The sequence below is a fragment of the Ictalurus furcatus genome, chromosome 25 (assembly GCF_023375685.1).
Source record: "Ictalurus furcatus strain D&B chromosome 25, Billie_1.0, whole genome shotgun sequence".
Taxonomy (NCBI): domain Eukaryota; kingdom Metazoa; phylum Chordata; class Actinopteri; order Siluriformes; family Ictaluridae; genus Ictalurus; species Ictalurus furcatus.
In genome coordinates this window covers 12,902,083-12,927,577 of record NC_071279.1, presented here as the reverse complement: position 1 = coordinate 12,927,577, position 25,495 = coordinate 12,902,083, and the positions used below count along the sequence as shown (strand labels likewise).

The following is a 25,495-nucleotide window of genomic DNA, read 5'->3' as shown; positions in this document are numbered from 1 at the left end:
TACTATGCATGAAAGGGTTCAATTGAGTAAATTATGATAAATGATTATAAATGATATTTAATATGAAATATTTGTACTTCTGTTTGTACATAGATGTACTGAATCTATGTATAAATAAATAAAATGGGATAAGAAATAGAAATAGACTTCAAACACCTACTTTCAACTACAGCAGCATGTCAAAGTTGATTGGGGACTCTGACTTGAATCACTTACCATCAAATCATTTGAATTCAATTTAGATTTAAACATAATTAAATTCAATTAAGATTACTACTGGCACTAAAAGTGGTTTGATGTAGAAATATAACTACAAAAACAAGATAAAAGGTGATGCCTTTATGCCCTTAAGCCTTCAGGCACTTCACCCTGAGTTAACCCACAACATGGGAGACCATTTTAACCCAAGTCATATTTCAGCAGCATATAAACATACATGAGTGGTACACATTCCCCATCAGCACCCTACAGCTGCTTTGTACTGGTACTGTAACTCCCATTCTTGTACTCTATGGACAGATTATCCCTGATCCCTGCTGTCTTTTAGGATTGATGCCACACACATTTCTGCAATGCTTTTGTGTAAATTAGCCACTCAGTTTAACATGCTGATGGCATGCACGAGAATGATGTGTTACTCACAGTCTGGGTTTGGGCTTGATGGGAACAGGGGGTCCCTCTCTAGCTGGAGATGGTGATGGAGGAAGTGCAGCTTCTCCAAGAGGGGTTGGAATCTCCTTCATACTCACTGCTGATTGGGGACTTGGGGTATTGCTGCTGGAAAAAGCTCTGTTTGATTGTTGCTCAACATCTACGGCAGCCTGGACACTAGGCCAAATGTCTAGCTCGTTTATTTGGAAGGCCTCAGCACTGGGTGGAGTTTTGGGTGGGAGCTCCAGGAGGCTGATTTCAGTGGGTGGGGGAGGGGGCGGGAACGATCGATTGTCCTCGAAGATGCTTTCGTCTGTGGGTACGCCATTTCTGGACGACTCCTCAGACCCTAAATTGAGGACAGACAATAAAATGGGTAGAATTTCTTTGGTTTGTTCTGAAAAATTTGCTTGACATGAAAAACGTAAGAATAAATTGTTACATTATTTATATTATTGTAGTCGTTAATTCATGTGAAATTAAAGATCCTGTTTGGGCACTATATACCATATATCATATGCCATGGTACAGTATATCTGTCATATTAGTGAAACCATACATCAGTCAGATACCATCAGATACTATTGTAAAACTGTGCAGGTACCATTGTTAAATATACAATAAAAATAGAAATAATAAATCATTGCAGCAAACTATAATAGTATCATGACTGAAAATGTAATAAACATAGATACCACAGAGCACAGAACTGTTACCCACATAGTTAAATACACTCACCGGCCACCTGTACACCTGCTCATTCATGTACAGTGCATCCGGAAAGTATTCACAGTGCTTCACTTTTTCCACATTTTGTTATGTTACAGCCTTATTCCAAAATGGGTTAAATTCATTATTTTCCTTAGAATTCCACAAACAATACCCCATAATGACAACTTGAAAGAAGTTTGTTTGAAATCTTTGCAAATTTATTAAAAACAAGAAACAAAAAGAAGCACATGTACATAAGTATTCACAGCCTTTGCTCGATACTTTGTTGAAGCACCTTTGGCACCAATTATAGCCTCAAGTCTTTTTGAGAATGATGCTACAAGCTTGGCACATCTATTTTTGGGGCAGTTTCTCCCATTCTTCTTTGCAGGACCTCTCAAGCTCCATCAGATTGGATGGGGAGTGTCGGTGCACAGCCATTTTCAGATCTCTCCAGAGATGTTCAATCGGGTTCAAGTCTGGGCTCTGGCTGGGCCACTCAAGGACATTCACAGAGTTTTCCTGTAGCCACGCCTTTGTTATCTTGGCTGTGTGCTTAGGGTCGTTGTCCTGTTGGAAGATGAACCTTTGCCCCAGGTCACCTTCCTGACTAAGGCCCTTCTCCCCCGATCGCTCAGTTTGGCCGGGCGGCCAGCTCTAGGAAGAGTTCTGGTGGTTCCAAACTTCTTCCATTTACGGATGATGGAGGCCACTGTGCTCCTTGGGACTTTCAATGCTGCAGAAATGTTTCTGTACCCTTCCCCAGATCTGTGCCTCGATACAATCCTGTCTCGGAGGTCTACAGACAATTCCTTGGACTTCATGGCTTGGTTTGTGCTCTGACATGCATTGTTAATTGCGGGACCTTATATAGTCAGGTGTGTGCCTTTCCAAATCATGTCCAATCAACTGTATTTACCACAGGTGGACTCCAATCAAGTTGTAGAAACATCTCAAGGATGATCAGTGGAAACAGGATGCACCTGAGCTCAATTTGGAGTGTCATGGCAAAGGCTGTGAATACTTATGTACATGAGCTTTTTTGTTTTTTATTTTTAATAAATTTGCAAAGATTTCAAACAAACTTCTTTCACGTTGTCATTATGGGGTATTGTTTGTAGAATTTTGAGGAAAATAATGAATTTAATCCATTTTGGAATAAGGCTGTAACATAACAAAATGTGGGAAAAGTGAAGCGCTGTGAATACTATCCGGATGCACTGTACACAGGGGCTTTTAGTTATTTTAGGGTATTTTAGTTTTTTATTTTTGCTTAGTAAAGAGTTATAGAATTAGGTATGTTTAATACCTGTTTGAGAATAAGTAATATAAGAAAAACTGGTCAAATAAAAAACAGTTTATGATAAATCCAGGATTTTTACAGGGCTCGCTGGTGCCGACTTAACCCTAAGGGAACGTATACAGACTGCTTGTTTGGAATGCATCTAAGCCTTTATGAATCCATGCAATCCTTGTTTATTTGGGTCAGACCTCTACTCTGATTGACCTATAAATAGGTACGCTGATCCATCATCAGAAATAAACACTTCTTCCTTGCCATGCGTCAGTTGTGCTAAGATCAGGTTCCCCAGTACAGGTGGTCATGTTCACTCAGAGCACTCTCAATACACACAGAGCATACTAAACTAGAGCATGTCAAGGCTCATAGGACTTACACAACTCTCCTTCTCAAGAAAAATGAATGCTGAAACATTTAAAAACAACAACGAGTCACTCATTAAAAAGAGAACCAGTTTTTTTGCTTTCTTTCTTTTTGTTTTGTTAAAGTTTTTTCCTAAAAATACCTAAACTATTGTCAGTCAAACTGGTGGAATCATTAGAAAAAGATAATATTCTAACATTTATTATAACCTAACATTTTTTCCCCTAAATACTACTAGATAATGATAATGAGTCTTTATTTGTCACATATACATTAGAGCACAGCGAAATTCTTTTCTCCGCATACCCCAGAATGTCAGGAAGTTGGGGTCAGAGCGCAGGGTCAGCCATGTTACAGCGCCCCTGGAACAGAGAGGGTTAAGGGCCTTGCTCAAGGGCCCACCAGTGGCAGCTTGGCAGTGCTCTGGGCTTGAACCCCGACCTTCCGATCAGTAACACAGAGCCTTAACCCAAATCCTTAACCGCCAAGCCACCACTGCCCCAATATTTTATGTCTGTAGCAGGGTTGAAAAAATATCCCAAACATCCATGGTTAGGAAAATTACATGAAAAAAGGAAGCGTATACAGCCTGAGGTAACAATGCAATTTTCTCCCATTTCAAGGTGTATTTTTCAGGAAATCATTCCAGACTTTTTCAGAAGTAGAAATGTATCTCTTTTGAGAATGTATCCTTTTTCTTGAGATACCCATTTTTGCTTCTTTCACCAAAAACATATTAAGCAATCCCGATGCACATCATTCACTTACAGTGCACAATTACATGTCATAACAGTTGAGTCACATGTGCCTAAACATTTACCATCACACCTATTTTATTAGTACTGACTAATATAGAATTATAAATATCTCCATCTTGATGTTCATGACTTAATACATTGATGCGTTAAGAAAAAAAAGGACCTTCAGATTGTTACAAAAAATGCTGTTAAAGTTACATTCTCAATTAGTTCAAAAATCAAGTTATGAACCTTTATATAACACCAATAGGGTGTAAGATCTTCTTCTACCTCGTTTACATGTAACTACTTTTGATTTTGTATTCATAACCAGTACACCTTTATCAGGAACCTGCTGTCCATATTAACCCTTTACTGCATGGTGTTCCCATATGAGAACAATTCATTTATCTCCAATTTTTTGATAGGCAATAACACAAAGCTATTATTTTCCCATGTAACTGGAAACAGGTGGCTTTAACTTTGACAGAACAACAAAGAAAAAAAGCCATGTTACATGACCATGAAGGTCATCCTTGAAGGGCTTTCAAAATTTGATTCATTTTTCAATATTTAGACAAAACTACTTAAAGGGAAAAATGAAACACTACCTGAGGTGTTGCCATTTATTTTGTCATTTAAACAAGTTTATAGATTTTGAGTATTCTGTTAAATGGTAAGATGTAATTGTTGCCATATGGCAACAGCATGCGATAAGGGAACTGTAGTATATGTATTCATGAATTGAAACAGGCATACACAGGAAAAAGAACAGAAAAAAAAAATACCAGGTTTCTCTAATTGTATATTTACTGTTTTTTTCCACATTCAAATGAAGACAAACTGTTATAATTTCAGACATTTTGCATCTTCTAAATTTTATGTTTCAAGAGAAAGAATTAAGAATTCAAGAGAAAGGATTCAAAAGATACTTCACCCGAAACAGGTTTGGATCTCATTTTTGTATGTATTTTGAGTCATAAAGCTACCCACATATTTTTTTTTACAACTGTAATTCCTTTCTAGAAGATATACAGTAACTTTTACATGCTTACTAGATGGAAAAAATAAAACAACAACTCTGCAACTTATAGTCTGGAAAATGCAGTAATTGCAATTGTAATCTCATACATTTTGTGTTATTTTTTGACTATATGATACTTTCTAACATTGCATTGCACCACTGGGTAAAACATGGTTGTAAGGTTTGCAATTAAAACACACCTGGCATGATGGTGAGCTGGGCGCTGCAGCTGATGGAGCCGTATTGGTTTGTAGCACTGCAGCAGAACAGGCCTCCGTCTTCAGGGAAAACTTCTGCTATCACCAGAGTGCAGATCTCCTCTGTTGGGTCAATCAGAGGAGTTACTGATTACAGATTCCTTAAGTGACCATGGCTTTAAACGTTTATAATGCTGCATTCGACTAGACGTTGTAACTCGCAAAACAAAGAAAGCACGCCCTCATATACACGATAACCCTGACTATACAGTTTGTTGTTTTGAGGAGGAAAATATGCATCAATCATCACAGTTTGCTGGCCAGTTTATCGCTAATAATAGATGAACATGGAGGGGTCCATGTTTTATTCCCACTTTGCAGCTCAAATTCAAGATTCAAAGTTTATTTGTCCAGTCCTTCCAGGATTTTGCGATAGCAGAAATGAATGCCAAATCAAGGAAACTCTGCAATATTCGGAGGAGCTCACAATTTTTTATTCACCAACTAAATGACCGCAGCTTTTCTGCAGATTTGGGCCAAGACGAGTCATGTGTCGTCAGCACAATGTGCATTCGGCCAAAGCCACCTTCAATTCAAGTGCGTCGAACATGAATACAGCGAAAAGGTCTTATTCACCAACAAACAGTACAATTGCAATTTCACCAATTCAAGTAGGTTGAATAATTTCAACGCAAAAAAAAAAAAATTCCACAGATTGCATCGCAGACTTTTTTAAACAGCAGCAAAATCAAGCAATCAAGCATTTTTGGCCGCAACAATCACAAACAAACTCTTCAAAATCCTGTATGGACTGTCACGTGTGCATTCATAGCAGGTGCAAAAGTGCAGTGAACTTCAGAGTTGCAGCTACTTCAAAGACTGTACATATCAAAAAACCAATGGTCAAAATGAATGTCATTCCCAGCTCCTCCAAGGTAAGTCGCATGCAGAAATGACACCATCATTCAGAAACATAGTGGTGGTGGTGAATTGAATAGTTCTGTGATGGAGGCCCTGATTGGCTTTCAGAACTAATTAGGTGATATGATGAATAGCTGATGGGGTGAACCAGATGTGTTCCAAATCCAGGTGAGAGTAAGAATGACAGGTAAATCAGACAGGTGTGGCAGCATTGACACATAAATTTGCCAGAAAAACGTATGATTCACCATTAACCTAGAGCTTAATCCTGTTTAGACATAATCTGTAAACTACACAGACACTGATTGAAGTTACAAACACACATGTAAGCTCAAAGGCGTGACGCACAGAGGATGTGTCACACCCTATACACCTTTTGACTGCGCAGGAAGAGCGTGTTTTCATTTGTAATTGTTCCCGCCTCCGTCCTGATTTTGCGTTTGAGATCTGACTCAAAACTTAGTTCAGCAGCGATGATATCATGCCGCATAACACGCAGGCACAGGACGTGCATTACCGTGCAGAGCGCTGGTGTGCTAACACCCGGATTAAAAGAGTGTCAGAGAGAGGGTTGATTAATGTGTGTGCCATGTGTTTGTGTTGTTTTGCATGTCAGGACAGGAGCGACACTCACCAGGCTCTGCTGTAGATCTCGGTTCTGGAAAGGAGACGACAGAAAGAGAGAGAGAGAGAGAGAGAGAGAGAGAGAGAGAGAGACACAGAGAGCGGAGGGAGAAAAACATGTGTCAGTAGTAGCTTTGTCTGTTTCCCATTTAGTACATTGATATGATTTTTACTGTTTATTTTGTTTTGTCTTTATACATTAGTTTGCACTTTCTCCTAAAGTATAATCAATAAATTCAGTGTCTTTTCCCAGTATCTCTGGGTGTGTATATCTTAGAACACCCAGAAGAAAAAAAAAAAGCAATGTTTACTTTATAATCATTTCTACTGAACTAGCAGTTCCACAGAATACTGTTTATCAGTTCAGTGAAACAAAGCAGTATGCTCTTCATCACATCCTGTCACCACCGTTGTGTCATTTAGCAACAGCAGCTGTTCGTGACTGTTTAAAAATATATAATAATAAAAAATTCAGATTTTCCACACCATTAACAGTGATGTTGACTATCACACAGTGTAATGGTGCCATATGTGTGTTGTTGATGTGCTCGTACTTTTTTGAAGGATGCGGAAATCAGGAGAGTCCTGGATCTCGTGACCTTGTCGGAACCACCGAACCTGGAGCGGCGGGCTTCCTTTCACCCTGCATTCCAGAACCACCAACTGCCCCTCACACGCCTGAGCATCCTGTAACAACTACAGAGACAAAGAGCGTGGTAAAGGGGAAGGTAGGAGAATAACACACACACACACACACACACACACAGGACCCAACATTCACTGATGCTCAAGAAGGCAACATGATACATCAAGAGCCAGGGGGGTGTAAACTTTTGAACAGGATGATGGGTGTAAACTGTTATTATTTTGTCTACTGGGAAACATGTAAATATATTATATAGCTTCTGAAGGGCGGTACTAAATGAAAAAAAAAGATAACAATTTACACCGATCATCCTGTTCAAAAGTTTACACCCCCATGTCTCTTAATGTATCGTGTTACCTTCTTGAACATCAGTGAATGTTTGCACCTTTTGTAATAATTGTGTACGAGTCCCTCAGTTGTCCTCAGTGTGAAAAGATGGTTCTCAGCATAATATAGACACTGTTGGAAAGGGGTCAAATATGCAGAAGATGCTGGAAAAGCAGAGAATGTGCAGGACCTGGAGGATTTTTCTGAAGAACAGTGTACAGTTTAACTGCTCAGTACAAACAAAGGACTCATGAACAACTCTCACAAAACATAAACACATCATGTCCTCGATCATCCAGGTAACAACACACAGTGTTAAGTAGGAATTAAGAGGAGGAAGAAAAGATGAGAGATCAATCACAACCTGTTTTTTGTTTGTTGTTGGGGTTGGTTTTTTTTTTTGTTTTTTTTTGTTGTTGTTGTTTTGTATTTACCTTGGTGAAGGTAGGGGGAGCTGAGAGAAGTCCATCAGCAGCATACTGTGAAGAGACAGGACTCTGAACCTGAGAGGTGGGGACAGAGATGGGGGGGGTCATTTCTTCTGTCATTTAAATGACATATGTATTCATCTTGCTAAAAAGTGTATCAGACTTCTGTATGTCCTGACATCTGTTACTGTCATTTTTCATGAGCGTTCCAGACCTGCATACTTTAAAACCACTTGTGAGTGAGTGTGTGTGTGTGTGTGTGTGTGTGTGTGTCTCGTACTCTCTGTGACAGTGGCTGGAGCAGTGTGGAGCGGAGGGATGGTTTATCAGGGCTTTTTGGTGAAGACGTGCGAATGGTCAAGGACACTGACGCTGTTTTCTTCTGAGCCCTGAGGAAATAAACCAGAGTTATTCAGGAATACTGCACACACTCTAGTCCACAGTTATACACACAACTTAAAAATATATAGATACAAATATATTTGCAAACCCAAATTTAATCCATGATCTTCCTTCACAGATTTTCTTTTTTTAGGCTTCACCCAATGCAAAAGCATGGTAATTGTAATGGTCTGCACTTATATAGCGCTTTTTTAACCTTAGCGGTTTTACAAAGCTCTTTACACTGTGTACCATTCACCCATTCACACACACTCACACACCAATGGTAGCAGAGCTGCCATGCAAGGCGCTAGCTTGCCATCAGGAGCAACTTGGGTTTCAGTGTCTTGAAGCAGAAGCAAATGGATTCATGCTCCATCAAGGCCAACGGTGCATCAAAGACAAAGACGGCGGAAAGATTGAGGTCGGTCTCGGCCTATTAATACCTAAAGGCCAGATGTAGATCCACAAACCAGCTACATGGCTTATTGAGTTCAATTTGGTTGAAGAGCCAGGTTCAGCGGTTCAGCTCGGCTCCTGGGTTTGGTTCTGCTAGATTTAAATATTTGAGTGCTTCTGCTAAGTCATCATCTTACTCCAATACTTTTTGTGTGGAAGTGTTAGTTATTGTTAGAGAACGACGGAATGTTTGGATAAATGCATCCCTGGCCAGTAGTCTCTGTTTTAGGATGGGACCCTTGTACTATCAAATTGGTTAAAGTCACTTAGATCACACCTTTTCCCCATTCTGATGTCTAATGTAAACATTCACTGAAGCTCTTGACCTATATATATATATATATATATATATATATATATATATATATATATATATATATATATATATATATGTATATATATATAAAACCACCAGATCACCAGTGCAGGAAAAGTACATCCAGTGCCTTTCTCCAGTTCTCCATTTTTGCATATTTGTTGCACTACAAAATGTGAATTCATGTGTTAATGTGTATTAATTTATACACTATTAAATGTGCATATTTATTGTAGAAAAAAACGTCACATCACCCATGTGAAAAAGCAACTGCCCCCAAAACTTATAATATAAATAAATACTTATTAAAGGTTATTAAATACTTATATTATAAATAAATACTTATTAAATATAATAACCTGTCATGCTACCAACTGCAATGAAATACTTTTTGGCCCACTCTTCTTTGCTGAATTGCTTCAATTCAGCCACATTGGAGGGTTTTCGATTATGAAGTGCTCGTTTAAGATCCTGCCACAGCATCTTAATGGGGTTCAAGTCAGGACTTTGACTAGGCCACGCCAAAAGCTTAATTTGATTTCTTTTGAGCCATTCAGAGGTGGACTTGTTCTTGCTCTTCAGACCACACTACCACCACCATGTTTGTTGGTATGATGTTCTTATTGTGGAATGCTGTGTTAGCTTTTTGCCAGATGTAACAGGACCCAAGTCTTCCAAAATGTTCTGACTCATCAATCCACAGAACATGATCCCAAAAGTGAAGATTCATCACTGTTCCAAGTTTTCTCTATTTTGATAATGTTTCACTGTAGTCCCAAAGCCTTAGAAATGGATTTGTAACATTTTCCAATCTTTATTTCTCATGCCATATCCAGAATTGGTCTTGATTGCAGCATAGTGTCCTACTTGTTGAGACATTTTAGTCTACTTCATATTGCTGAAAAGCTTTTATTTAAGTGATGTTTACATTCAACAGAGCTGGCAGTAATCAAGCCTGGGTGTGTCTAGTCTAAATAGAACCCAATTATCCCAGTATTATTGTTAAGTGGTTGATTGTGTAACTAAGGGGCAATTACTTTTTCACAAGGGGTTAGGGTCAGTTGGTATTGGATAATTTTTTCCTTCAATAAATAATTAAACATTTAAAAATTCTGTTTTGCATTCACTCAGGTTGTCTTATATTAACTGTAGTTTGAAGATCTGACACAATTAAGTATGACAAATATAGAAGAATGGAAGAAATCAGGAAGGGAGCAAATACTTTTTCATTGCACTGTATCAGACTCACTTCACAGGGGTGTACTGGTGTATTACATACATATTTCTATGTGATGATACTTGCAGAAGCAGCATTGCAGTTTGTGTTAGTTTGATTTCTGCTGCACCACTTGGAGCTGGGTTTTAAAAAAGCTAATCACCTTGTTGGTTACTCAATTAGTTACAGATTGCAGACCTGAAAAAATATGTTTCTATCATGTTGACTGAGCCAAAGACCACACATTATTCATGTCATTTTTGTCCAATTTTAACAGCCACTTTAAATGCATGTTTGAAATGTTGTTTTGTTGATTCCTTGATGTATGACTGAAGAATAACTGCCCAGGAACATTTTCAAGATGGCCGCCAAGTGGACAGACTTTTCTAGATGAACTTTGGCTTCAACTTTGCAAGAGCACCATGGTTAACGCTCCTGGTTTAAGATAGCGCCAACAATCTTAGATGTCTAAATATCTCATTGTAGCCTAACCACTCATTCCTGCTCCATTTAGCATTCGCAACACAACCTGATGTAGACAAATGGCTAGAGAAAAATGTTTCAAAAGATCACTTTTTAGAAACAATTTTGATCTAAATTTCATTCAGGCGTAAAAGAAGATAAGTAAGCAGGAAATACGTTATTTTAGTTTCTGTGGGTTGGGTAAAGGGTGTAGCTGAGGTAAACATAATTATACATAGTATTACCTGACATCATGAAAAAAGCCTACAAAAAAGTAAGAAGCTAATCATGAAAATAAGTTAACAGCAGGTTTAAGGGAAATAATTATACAGTAAACAATGTGATTTATCTACTATACTTGCTGTGTGGGCTAACTACACTTTTACACACACCCCTAGAAACACTCGTGAATATTCTGGCCGCATTGTCTGAGTTTGAATTCAGTAATCCACCGTAGAGCAACATAAGCGCAGTCTCAAACACCTCTAGTGATATCATTTAGAACCAGGAACAAACTTGCAACAAATCATGACTGCGAGTAAGGAAAGAAAGAAGGGTGTGGGAAGGGGGATGAAGAAAAGATTTTGGGAGAGGAAGGAAGATGGCTTAAGCAACATCAACAAATAGTGACGGACGGAAAGAGAGAAATAAAGTGATTCGGGAAAAGATAAGGGAATTAGAATTCATTAGGACAGTACATGTGTAGTCACATAATGCTGAGATTGTGGCTTAGTGCTTTATTGGAAAGCCATTGCAAGCCTGACAAACCTATGACAAAGCTGTTATGACAAATATGAATTAGTTTAAGGGTAATTAGCCTGGTTCAAATGTAAGGGGTGTCAGAGGTCAAAGTGGTTATACTGAAACATACTGTGGCATGGCTCCTGACTTAGATTTGGACACGGATCCTTCCCCCTCTGAGTCTGAAGATGAAGCTCCTGAGGATGGTGGGTGAAAAAGTGAGAACAAGAGTGAAAGAGTGTGAGAGAAAGAGAGAGAGAGAGAGAGAGAGAAAGAGAGAGAGTGTAACAATATAATATATCAGTAACTATAAAATAGCCCTCCATCTAAAAATGTGTATGAATGTGTGTGTCTACACAAGATCCCCACCCTCAATGTAGACCTCGGCAGAGGTGTTGTCTGCTCCCAAAGCGTTGGAGGCTACGCAGGTGTACCTGCCTGTGTCGTCCTCAAAAGCCTCGGCAATCACCAGCGTGTGCAGGTCATCATCCTGCCAAATCTGAATATCAGGACAGTGGTGCAGCTCCCTCCCCTCACAGAACCACCTGGCCAATAAGAGAGCAACAAGAGAGGGTTAGCTGTGATGGAGCAGCCAACTGTGTCAAACGATAGCCAAAGAAAAAGTCACCAAGAGGTCAATCTTTGATCTTTATGACAGCATACTATTACTGCCTTTTGCTCCACGTCCACGAAACCAAATATTTAGTCCCTCAAAGTTCTGTTCGGTGATTATTGATGTGACTTGTTGAAGTGGTTGTGACTGTTAAAAAGAAAATCTGTTTGCTTTAGGTGGAAGAGTTACAGCTGTGGCATTCCTTAGGCTCTGTTAAAAGCAGAAAGATTAGGTTGCTTTGTTTGGAAATTATTCAGCAAACACTCATACGTACGCTAAATGAGACGAGCAACAGAGGATGTGACAAAAGCTAAGAAAAAATACTGGAGACAAGACCCTCATAAATCTAAGTACATCAGAGTATGTAGCGACTGAATGAAAAAAGGTGTGATGTTACATATTAAGTAGAATATGGGTTATGCTTCGGCCAATCTCAGCCTCACGACAAAGCTTCAAAGACTTAGTTTGACCACTAGGAGCCATCTTTAATATAATACTGTACATACATGCATAGAGATTTAATAAACATCATATCACAAGAATAAAATTAAGACTAAGTTGCACCAGGGTTGATTAAGTATTATCCTTGAATAAATCATAGTTTATCTACTAACCCAGTTACACAATCAGGACTGCAGTTATCATTTAATACTGGCTTTAGTTCAGTAAACGTTTATTCTGTTGCTCCATTATGTCACGGGTTGGTTGGAGACAGATGCAAGTGCAGATTATTTCATTTAAAGTCAAACACACATGAACAAAATACTAGGATTATGTAACATAAACACAAACATAAACTATACAATTATGAAAATTACATGAGCATGGCATGGATACAAGAACATATAACACCACTACTCACAACAGACATTAGACCAAGAGTGCTATACAAACGTGACTTAAATACTAATGCGCACTGTGCATGTGATTCAGGTGTTCATGATCATTGGACTTGGTGCATGATGTGAACATGTAGTGTGCAGTGGTTGATAGGTGCTGTAGTCCTGGGCTGCTATCGGCGCTAACCTGACAACGCCCCTCCCCCTTTAAGGCATGGCTCCTGATGCATCCATTCTGGCTTTGAAGGGGTGCGGGACTGCCAGGCAAGGCATCTATGGCCTGATAGGCTCCCTCTGGCCAGCGGGGACCAAACATGGCATAACCCCCAGTACAATGAGCCAAAGTCACTTCCTTGGGACAGGGTGGGCAAGCAACCACGTCCTCACCAGAGTCACGGGGCAGAGTAGACTCGATGTACAGGCCATGTTGGCCTTGTGAGTGGCTTGCAGGAACACCTCATCATCCTCTGGCGTGAGCATCTCTTGGGACGCCGCCTGGTCAGCCTCTGACATGAATGTCCCCTGCAAGGCCTTCCAGTCGGCCTCTGGCATAGGCTGGGCTGGTGAGGCCACCCTGTCAACCTCTGGCATTGGCTGAGCTGGTGAGGCCACCCCGTCAACCTCTGGCATTGGCTGGGCTGGTGAGGCCACCTTGTCAACCTCTGGCATTGGCTGAGCTGTTGAGGACACTTTATTGGCCATTAGCCTAAGCTATTAGATGGTTTGCCAAGGTCGCCCCCTCGGCCTCTAGCGTAAGCTGCACTTCCTCGTCCTCGGGTATGAGCCCCACTGTCACCCCGCTACCTGCGTTCGGCCACCTATGCTCAGGTTGTAGCCCTCCCCAAAAAAGTTTTTTTGAGGGAGCCCAACCTGGAGATGGTTCATGATAATCTTCATCAGGTCAAGCTGTCATTAGTTCTCCTGGATCTGCTTAACCTGATTTGGATAAACATGGTTCGGTCTAGTGTTCTACCATGGATTAGTTGGAGATGGATGCAAGTGCAGAGTATTTTATTTAAAGTGAAACACACGCAAACTAGAACTAGGACTATGTAATATAAACACAAACATAAACTAGACAAGCATGAAATACCTTGCAGCCTGTAAACATGGACACCACAGACTATGGCTGCATTCGAAATCGCAGATTGTGACAGTACCTACTGCATTTGATTCAGTACCTACTGCTTGGCCGTTAATACAGTACGTACTGATCATTATAAGTGTGTGGCATGAATACAACCCAGACATACTACATCCCCATGTTAGCAGCTCTTCCATGACAGTCCCACTGCCTTATGGGAGTGGTGTGCATTGTGCATCACTTCCATACTGCAGAAGCAGTAGGTCATCTGGTATTTCTCGCTTACTGTTTTATGAATACTAAGAATTAGGACATACTACTTTGGTGTATTGTTTTTTGCCTACTGTCTAGTAGGGTAGTAGGGATATTCTGATGCAGCCTGTGACACCCAGCACTCTCACATTCACAGTAACCAGATTACTGATTGCACACACCTGGACTCAATCCCCAACACGATATATAAGCACACACAAAACACTCACTCACTCACTCAGGTGTCTCTGACTGACAGAAGGTCTCCCAGTTCATCAGCCTACTCATGGGCAAGCCTGGACCATGGCTTTCTGGTCCCAGGGAGGGGAGCCTATTTCATCCTATGAGAACTTATTAGAACAGTTTCAGGGAGTCCTTGGTCATTCTCCTGAAGTAAAAGAGATAAGGGAACAGCTCCTCTCCATCTCCAAAGTTCAACAAAGTGCTGTAGACTATTCACTAGAGTTCTATACCCTCACCTCAGGAGCAGATGGAATGAACTCGTTTCCTGTTCACATTATCATATCAACTTGGATCAAAGAACACTAAGGCTGACTCCCTGTCATTTATGTACACTGAAACCCCGCAAGCACCTAGTGATGAGTTCATTCTACTGCTGTCATGCTCCATCAAGTGGGACATTGACACCAAGTGTCAGTGTCCTGCCCTGCAGGGAAAAAAGTTTATGCCTGCCACTTATCACCTTGGCACACCATCTCTGCAAACCATCTCTGCATCCAGGTACACAAAGAACATGAAGACTCCTGCAGAAAAAGTACTGGTGGCCCAATATGCTCACTGATATCCATACGTTCATCTCGTCATGCTCAACATGTGTCCAAGCCAAGATTCCAAGAGCTTTTCCCACAGGGAAACTTGTTCCCTTACCCATCTCACAGTGATCATGGTCCCACCTGGTGGTTGACTTCATCACCAACCTCCCCAAATCTCTGACCCACACTGTTATTATGGTGATTGTTGACCGGCAAATCCCTGTGCCTTATTCCCTTGCCCAGCCTTCCCAATGCCTTTGAAACTGCCAAGCTCATGCTCATGCACGTATTTCGATACTTTGGCATCCCTGATGATATCATGAGTGACAGGGGCACACAAGTCATGTCTCGGGTATGGACTAGTTTCATGGAGAAGCTGGGAGTCACAGTCAGCCTAACCTCAGGCTATCACACCCAAGCTAATGGGCAGGTGGAGCAGACCAACTGAGAGATCACTAGATTCCTACGAACTTTCTGTGCTGAGAACCAAGATTGTTGGGCTTGGTTCCCCCCCTGGGCCAAGTATGCTCAGAACTCCCTATGTCACTGCCACTCAGCTAACCCCATTCCAGTGTGTGCTCAGGTACCAACTACCCCTGTTCCCTACAGACTTCCCCACAGTACAACCGCAATTCCAAAAAAGTTGGGATGCGGTGTAAAATGTAAATAAAAACAGAACGCAATGATTTGCAAATCTCATAAACCGATATGTAATTCACAATAGCACATAGAAAACATATCATTCAACATTGAATTTGATGGCTACAACAGGTCCCAAAAAAGTTGGGATGGGATCAACAAAAGGCTGGGAAAGTAAGTATTACTAAAAAGAAACAGCTGGAGGAACATTTTGCAACTAATTAGGTTAATTGGCAACATCAGTACTGATTTTACATCAGTAATGCTGGTACATCAGTTTAAACATTTGGTAAGTTTTCTATGTTCTATTGTGAATAACATATGGTTTATGAGGTTTGCAAATCATTGCATTCTGTTTTTATATACATTTTACACAGCATCCCAACTTTTTGGAATTGGGGTTGTAGATGATTGATGATTAGGTGGAGTGACAAATGTAGGAGAACACCCCTCACCTCGGACAGGTAGCACAGACCACGAAAGAGTTTACTGACCAACATAGAGTAGAAATGCCACAGTATGAACCAGGTAATCATGTATGGTTGCCCACAAAGGACATCAGGCACACCACAGGCTGCAGGAAACTGAGCCCCTGGTACATAGGCCTATTCAAAATCCTGTCCATAAACAAGGTCACGTACAAGCTGGACCAACCTCGCCACTTTGGGAGTTGAAGGGGTGTTCTGTCATCTCCAATTTTCAGAACAACTTGCAGCCTACAAACATGGCCACCACAGACTATGACTCCCAGCACTCACCAGCGCTCTCACGTACACAGTCACCAGATTGCACACACCTGGATTCTATCAACAACACAATATCTAAGCACACACAAAACACTTACTCAAGATGAAGTAACACTCAGTGTATATTTGCGTGACTTACCAAGCTTTTGTTCATTGCTCACGTTATTCTGGTTTTGACTTTCTTTGTTCCTGGCTTTCACGAGTTTGGATTTGTCTAGTTCATGGTGTTTGCAGATTGTCTGATCCCCTGCCTGTTTTCGAATTTTGCTCTTGCCTAACATTTTGGATTATCGGCTGAACTTTAATAAACCTCATCTGCACCCACAACCATCTCCTCCACCTGACAGGTTTTAGCTTTGTCTGCTTTTTTTCTGAAAGGGAGATCCTCTGTTGTAGAGTTTGGCAGTTCCCTTCAGAAGATTCATAAATGAAACCTTTTTTCTGTATAGTAAATGTATAGTAAAGCGCAAAGATTTTTTTGAAGGTGAACTAAAAATATTGGCGCTTTTGTCCTAGAATCTAATCAAGGTGGTGAATTTAAAAAAAATCTAGATTTTAAATAATAAGCACTTGTCTATTCTGCAGCTGAGATCAGAGCAGAACAGAGCAGATGACTAAATCAGGAGACAGAAACCAACCGTATGACATTCGTCTCACCTTGAAGGCCTGGAGAAAACTGTTCTTTCTCAGAGGAATGCATGAGCACTTTGGGAGACATGGCCACAATACAAACTCAGACAGGACAGACCACCCACAAGCCACATACACAACACAGACATTTCTAATCTTCTGCTCATTCCCACACTGTGATCAGATGTGATTAGAGCAATAACCACTGCCTGATGAAGGTGATTACTCAAACTCATTCAGACTGTGCTTTATCAAGCTGTGCTGACAATTTCCCTTCAAATAAAAGCTAATGGCTGTGGTTTTCCTCTTATGTTGCTTTTTTCTGATCTTTGAGTTGAATTTAAGCATTTTCATATTATGTAGAGTCTTTGATAGGTAACAGTGCTTAGTCATGACACATTTGATTGGTATTCAGACAGTGACAAGAATGACTAGATTTATGTGTGCAGATGGCAGTGGAAAACATCCAGGTGTCTCACACACATGCCTGGGAGACTCCGCACTTCGGTGTGACGCATTGGTCTGAGAATCATAAAGGACAGAGGGAATGTGCTTTACTCAGACTCAGACAGACATACACACAGACAAACACACTGTAGCTCACGAGAACTTGAACTGGTGACTTCAGATGGCTTTTTGTACTTGCAGCCCCTGGAGACAAACTTGTCAAACGTTTAGACCTGCTCACTCTCTGACACACCCCAAAAGTACAAGAACTAATACTTGTACTTGTACAGAGTTTTCCTGTCCTCTTCACACACAAACACACACACTCATGCACACACTCTCAAAGACATTTTACCGGCGCTGTAGGCTTAAGAACCGACAAAACAGCTGTTTGAAGAGTTGGCAAAGCTTGGACCATTCCAGAACATTATTAAGACTTCTATAAAGAAGCCGGCCACGTGGTGCCTTTCGGATCAGATCGTTTTCCTCCCTCTTCATCCTTCCTATCAAACTGTATGAGAATAGTTTATCAATTTGAAGTTTGTTTCCTGATGATCTGCAAGACTGTAAAAAGATTTTTCATATATCTGATCTCCATTTCTCAAAGAGTGAAGTGTTCCACACATTCCACAGCATCTCGGAGAACTCCTGTAAATACTGTGGACATACCGTTTGGTTTGGCTCTTCTTTCTTACACCATCATGCCAGTTCCACACCTCAGACAAATACCCACGACCCATTAACACATTCACTTCATCCTCATACACCCCTTCCAGTGGCCAAGCCACTACTTCAGCAAATACGACGTTCATTGCTCACTGTTTAAAAATTATGTTGATAGGAGAGGTAAGCAGATACATAGAGGTGAAAACAACCACTTTTAATATAATAAAAGTGGGCATTTTGTCGGCTAAGCATGGACAGAAATAAGGTTTATGTCATAAATTTTCCCTTTCTGTGTTTTTATAGTCTCTTTCACACATGCACTGTGGACAGAAAAAATAACAGCAATTAATCAGGAATGCAAGCCAGAATCAAAATTCCAGTAAGTCTGATGTGGTTAACTGACATTTTCTTCTTGTCTTGCCCCATAATTACAAAAGACTTTTACTAAAGTAGGTCTCATACAAATCCTGGGAAATTATGGGGACATTACCAGGACCAGAGTGACATTTTTATGACTATTTATCCTATAAAGCACTGACACCTTTAAAACGTTAGTACAGTGAAGTGTCAGCAAAGAGAAACGTCTGAAAATTGAACTAATTCTGCAATGAAAAAGCTGTTAACCCTTCATTATGACAACAGAATTGTTCATCAGGTACATTTACATTTATTCATCTAGCAGACACTTTTATCCAAAGCGACTTACAAATGAGGAAATACAAGCAAAGTGATATATCAAATGGAGAGCAATACAAGTAGTTCTACCATACAAGATCTTTTAATTTAGTTCTAGAAAAGCAATTTGAGCCAGAGTAAGTTTTTTATTAATTTATTTATTTTTAAAGGATAATGTGGGGTTGGCGTTTTAGGGGTTAGTTACATGCTCACGGAAGAGCTGGTTCTTTAGCTGTTTTTTGAAGATACTGACAGATTCTGCGATCCGGATTGGGGTTGGAAGTTCATTCCACCACCGAGGGACAGTTAGTGTGAAGGTTCTGGAAATGACTTATATATATATATATATACACGCACACACACATACATATACGGTCAACCGTACATGTGCAAGATGCAAAAATCACCAACAGACTTTGAGAATGAGGCACTAAACAAACTAAACTGTTTCCAATATTAATTCCACAAAAAGAAAACTGTATTCCTACATTGTGTAACAGGACTTGCAGTGCCAATGTGAATGCATGTGTCCCAGTAAAATATCAGTTAAAGGTATGTTTGAAAGACACAAAGCTCAAACCTTATAGTAAAGTGATAGTGAAAATGGAAGGCTCCTCATCAACACAAGGACAGGTGGGAGTGTTTCAGAACTGACTCAACAAATCCCACACCATGCCACAGCCAGGCCTTTGGGGAAAGCCACCATTTGGCTCCAAATGTTCATACCAAACACACAGCACCACTCCAAAAATAACTCGGCATCTTCTCCTAGTGTAGACAGAAGACAGAGGCCTCAGTACTGCTGCTATAAAAAGGGGCTAATGACAGAGGATGGTAGAAGTTGTTCAGTCTCTTGTGAAGAACACTAAAAGTGGGCTGGGATGGATAATAAAAGTGAGTATGATGGATAATAGGAAATAGAGTATAACTTTTCACAGGGATAGACTGAAAGTGGAATTTTTTTATATTCCTCCTAATAACTAACAGAGACAGTTACAGGCTAAGGTCATACATTGACTGTCATCCAACTGCTGTTTTTTTTAATAAATTTTTTTATATAGGTCAGAGATACACACATTGCATTGTCTTTGTGTTGTCATCTTTCTGCCTCACTTCCTGACATGCTTGTTTTAATGTGAAACAGAATCATGACTCATTCATACAGTAAAATACAGCGTGTGAGAGGTGGTGAAGATTTTGTTTGCTCAAGTCGGGCCACAAGTTTGTGTGGTTTCAGATTGCTTCGACTGATTCGACCGAAAGTACAGAACAAAGTGAACAAACTCGCATGCTTCCATCAAATCAGGCATCAAGGGCATTCTTCTCACAGCTCTTTCATCCTCTTCGAGCTGTCCTCAGAGTGAAGGTCTCAGCTCATTTGTCTTCATCACTGACTGGCTCCTCTTTCGTCTAAAGTTTGCCACTTTGTACATTTAAAGTGGTTGAAACTCGATGAAAGAAAGTTGACTCTTGTTCTGTGCAAACACTATAAGCTCACATTCATTGCTGTACACTTTCATTTACTGACTCCATGCTCTATTGCTTATTCGTCAAAACAAAAACATTTTATAATGAGTCTGGCATTCAAAAGCAATTGCTAATTAGCAACTCCAAGACTGTCATGAATGTTTCCACGTGGGGGCTGACTGCATCCATAGTCCATGAGGAAGGACATGGCTTGCCACAGTAACAAGACTAAACAAACTACAGTATGTATTTACTGTAAACACAAACAAATTTGTGGAAATTGTACACTAATGAAATAGGATGAGTAGTTTTCCACTGCAGCTTCTCAAAGATACAGTCCCCTCCGAAACTACTAAAACGGCAAGGCCGAGAGTTTAGGATTTCAGCTTTTATTTCCTCGTATTTACATCTAGATGTGTTAAACACATAAAACATAGAACCTTTTGTATCAGACCACCCAATTTTTAGGCAAGTGAAAGTATAGGAACAGATAAGTCTTGAAGTAAATCAAAGTAAATAACACTTCATTTTTAGTTGCATATCCCTTGCTTGCAATAACTGCACCAAGTTGGTGACCCACTGACATCACCAAAATATTGGTTTCTTCTTTTGTGTTGCTTTTCCAGGCTTTTACATTGGCCTCTTTCAGTTGTTGTTTGTTTCAGGGGGGTTCTCCCTTCAGTCTCCTTTTCAGGAGGTTAAATGCTGCTCAATTCAGTTAAGGTCTGGTGATTGACTTCCTCTTTTCCCTCCTGATGAAGTCCTTTGTTGAGTTGGCAGTGTGTTTTGGATCATTCTCTTGCTGCATGTTGAAGTTCCTCCCAATTAATTTGGATGCATTTCTCAGTGAATTGGCAAACAAAATGTTCCTGTAAACTTCTGAATTCATTCTGCTGCTACCATCATGAGTTACATCATCAGTAAAGATTAGTGAGCTTGTTCCAGAAGCAGAAATGAAAGCCCAAGCCATGACACTACCTCCACCATGTTTCACAGATGAGGTTGTATGTTTTAGATCATGAGCAAATCATTTCTTTCTCCACACTTTGGCCTTGTGTCATTTTAGTAGAGGTTAATCTTGGTTCCAGAACTTTTGTGGATCATCTCTGTATTTCTTTGCGAATTCCAATCTCGTTTTCTGACTCTTACTGCTGATGAGTGGTTTCTATCTTATGGTATGGCCTCAATATATCTGCTCTCAAAGTCTTCTTGAAACAGTGGATTGTGAGACCTTCACCCCTGGCCTGTGAAGGTTGTTAGTGATGTCACTGACTGTTGTTTTTGGGTTTAACTTCACAGCTCTCAAACTGTTGTTGTTTTCCTTGACTGACCCATTTGGTGTATGTTGCTCATTACACCAGTGGTTTATTTCTTTTTTAGGACATTCCAAATTGTTGCATTGCTTGTGCCCAAGGTTTGAGCAATGGCTTTGATAGATTTTCCTTCTTTTCTCAGCTTCAAAATGGCTCGCTTTTCTCCAATAGACAGCTCTCTGATCTTCATGTTGTTTTATCCTTTTAACAACAAATGAAGTCTTCACAGGTGAAACCTAGGGCTCAGACCAAGAGTAGATGTTCAGAGCTATTTATTGTTTAAACAATCAATCTAACAGGACACACCTGTTGTGCTATGTTCTATGTTGTTTCACAAATCTACCTATAAATACCAGGAAATAAAAGCTGAAATTCAAAACTCTCTTCTCATATTCATTTTTTTTTTTTTTTTTTTTTTTTTTTAAATCTCAAACCCAAATAGCTTCAGTCAACAGCAAAAATGATTTGGCCTTGCCGTTCCAATAGTTTCGGAGGGGACGCTAGGTTGGAGTTAAAAGTTGGGAATAGGACTCTAAACAGAGATCTTATCATTATCCTCAAAGTTTCTCCTAGACAGATGGGAAATAAAGGAGATAAAAGGAGTTTTCTACTTATGTTTCCTGTCTCTCAGGTTTTCTTCTGAGACAAAAGACATCACCAATCTCACATGTCTCCCCTTGAGCTTCAATAGATCTCAACACATTATGTTCACTTCCTTGGGGCGGATTCATTAACTTACACTATCAAATTTGCTACAAGCATAATACTGTACACATGGAGAGAAGAACAGTTTACTTTTGATATACTATCATGTCTAAGAATGTTTGAAGTTATGAACACTAGTGTCTTTTTGATATGCTAGTATAAAGTACACTAGTTTACGCAAGTATTTGAAAGTATACTTGAAAAGAAGGTGAGAATCCTGGAATAGTAACTCACAGTACGTCACAGTTTGGGAATTTTTCAAATACACACATCAGCTCGGCTCAGATATGTCCTACGTCAGCGCATCTAAACGTAATAGAGTCAAAGTCTCATCCCCAGTATTTCAGTACAGCATAACAGAGCTCTACAACCAGGCACATGCAATCCATGTTAATAAACATGGCCATTCTTTGTCCTATGACTTTTTTTTTCCCCCAATACATACCTCTCCTGCAGGCATCAAAACAGAGAGTAGCCTTTCTCCATCGCCTTTAGACTACTACTTTAGAAAACTTCAGATAATTACTGTCCATTTATGCAAACATCGAACTTCCTCCCAACTAATAACCATGCACTCATATACATTTACACTTGCATTAAAGAACACATGATGCTTCACTATGCCTACTTGAGACACACTGAGTCTATGTCAGTACTTAATCTGTCGTCAGGATTTAATAGTAAAATAAAGAAGGCTTGTGTTATGTGTCCATTGAGGCAACATTCAGTACGTTTACATGGACAACAATAATCCAATATTAACTCGATTAAGACAATACTCATATTAAGAAACTAGCATGTAAACAGCAATTAATAATTACCTTAATCCGACTAAAGTCATACTCGAAGTAAACACAAATGGAATTAAGACATGTGGAGTATTCCTGTTTTAGTCGCATTATCGAAGTGTATTACAGACATGTACACACCTTAATCACACTATTAACGTCGTGTGGGAGTTTTCACCGCATTTTGCTACAGGACACTTACACACGGCAGTGCTCAACCGTTTGACGGCAAACAAGAGAGTACGGCTGCGTCTGAAACCACGTGCTTACCTACTATATAGTAGGCGAGATACATGTATTTCAGCTAATATATAGTAAGTAAGTATGCGTTTTCAGACATAGCCAACGGCTTCAAGCAGTCGTCTATTAGCACGTACAGCATGACAAATAATTAACTGCACTTGAAGCTTTCGTAAAATTAAAAATGAAACACCCAAAACTGTATACGGTTCCATAACAAAGACGAACTGTATGTCGATACGTGAAATTCTGGAGGGAACGTCGGACGGCGTGGCGTGGGGACGTAATGACGTGCCGTTAATCAATCTATGTCCTATAACATGTAAAACAGGAATATGACAGGAATATTCTAAAAGCGACTCATGTAAACACCTTAATCACAATATTGTCTTATTCAGAATAAGGTCAGTAATTAGATTACTGCTGTCCATGTAAACGTAGTCACTGACATTACATGTTATAGAACATAGAGCAATTGTAGGCTGATTCCAAATTGTTTCATAGTGTGTGAATGTGTGCATGATTGTGCCCTGCGATTGGTTGGCACCCCGTCCAGTGTATCCCCTGCCTTGTGCCCCGAGTTCCCTGTGATAGGCTCCAGGCTTCGCCACAACCCTGTGTGGGAGAAGCAGTATGGAAAACAGATGGATGGATTGACATTTAATATATAAACCCTACTGTATAACACTTTCTTACCTTAACAGCATAATTACTTGATAAACTTATTAAGACTCAGGAAGTTTTAAGAATTTGTTCTGTGCTCTGAAGTTATGAGAATATGTGAGAACCAGCAATAGAATATATTCCTGCACATGAGAGAGAGAGAGAGAGAGAGAGGGATAGAAAGAGAGAGAAACTCTGTGGTTTGGCTGTGACGTAGCCTTCTATTTCAATTTTCCATGCAGAGCAGAAAATAAGAATAAAGACCACGAGGTGAGTGAGGGTGTTGCTGCAGTCTGTGTGCACATTAGTGCTTTTTCATATGTCTCTATCACGCATCTGTCAATCAGTCAATTTGCTATTCCAACCTTGAGCTTAGGTGTAACCGCTACCCACACAGCTACAACTACTCACACTGCTTGTGCATAACACACTTCTTTAAAGCCATATCCTCCCACAGATCCATTAAGATACGTCACGCCATGAGCGCTCATGCTGCAACCAAGTTCTCTGCACGTATACCACCGGGTTTGGTGCTTTTCCTGTCATGAGTGCAAACCACAGGAACCGAGACCGGTTTGGAGCGGAACAAGGAAAGCAGGACTCGTAATTACAAACCATAAATACGGACCCGATACATATTCATCCTCCGATGAAAGATCAAATGCCCTGAAACGTTTGGCTGAGCCACGGCAAGATTTCCACCCATGGTCAGAGTCGGACAGAGGTTTGACAAACACAATAATACACATGCTTAGGAAGACGCTGAACAGATGTGCCAAACAATCACTAGAATAAGTCTTTCTGTGTCAGAGCAAGTTTTTGTATTGTAATAACCCCACTGTGGTTGTATGAGAGATATAATGATCGTGTGTGTGTGTCTGTATGTGTGTGTGTGTGCGTGCTTGCTAAAGTCTATTGATCTTACGCACTAATTCTTTCCATATGCAGCTCATCTGTGTCATGGTGTCTGATAAAGCATAATGCCTGATGTTTACAAAGAGGAAGGAGAGCTCTTTTTTTTTGTCTCCCTCTGATGTCCGTCCTCCTTAGACTTTGGCACAATAACCTGAGATAATGTGACTTGGCAATCCAGAACTTGAAAGCAAGGTTAACTCAGGACAAGTCACTCACCCTCCTTTTCTGAAGGATGTGTGTGTGAGACTGAATGATGGGTGTGTTTGGGAAGACTATCTTCCGTATACACATATACATTCAATGCCGACTTTCTTGATATTCTTATGTAGAAAAAGTAAGTACACCCTTGGCCTCAGAAGCTAGTATTGCCCCCTTTAGCAGAAATAACTTCTTGTAGGTGTTTTCCATAATTGTCCACCAGTCTCTGACAGCGGCTTGCTGGAATTTTTGAAAACTCTTGAACTGCAATTTTCTTTCAGTTGCAAGATGTTTGAGGGTTTTCTTGCATGTTCTGCCCGTTTCAAATCCCCATACAA

General features: G+C 40.1%; 1 protein-coding gene across 3 annotated transcripts in view; it reads right to left on the bottom strand.

The window, feature by feature from the left end:
- Positions 1-25,495, bottom strand: part of palld (palladin, cytoskeletal associated protein) — a 105,411-nt gene that overhangs the window by 43,258 nt on the left and 36,658 nt on the right. For all 3 annotated transcript variants that reach the window (XM_053614524.1, XM_053614521.1, XM_053614522.1), the window contains exons 3-10: positions 11,874-12,049; positions 11,635-11,701; positions 8,210-8,318; positions 7,936-8,004; positions 7,083-7,224; positions 6,539-6,562; positions 4,987-5,106; positions 643-1,000 (exon numbers count right to left, since the gene is read on the bottom strand). In XM_053614524.1, coding sequence (XP_053470499.1) covers positions 643-1,000; positions 4,987-5,106; positions 6,539-6,562; positions 7,083-7,224; positions 7,936-8,004; positions 8,210-8,318; positions 11,635-11,701; positions 11,874-12,049 — 1,065 coding nt within the window. The remainder of the gene's footprint in view (positions 1-642; positions 1,001-4,986; positions 5,107-6,538; positions 6,563-7,082; positions 7,225-7,935; positions 8,005-8,209; positions 8,319-11,634; positions 11,702-11,873; positions 12,050-25,495) is intronic.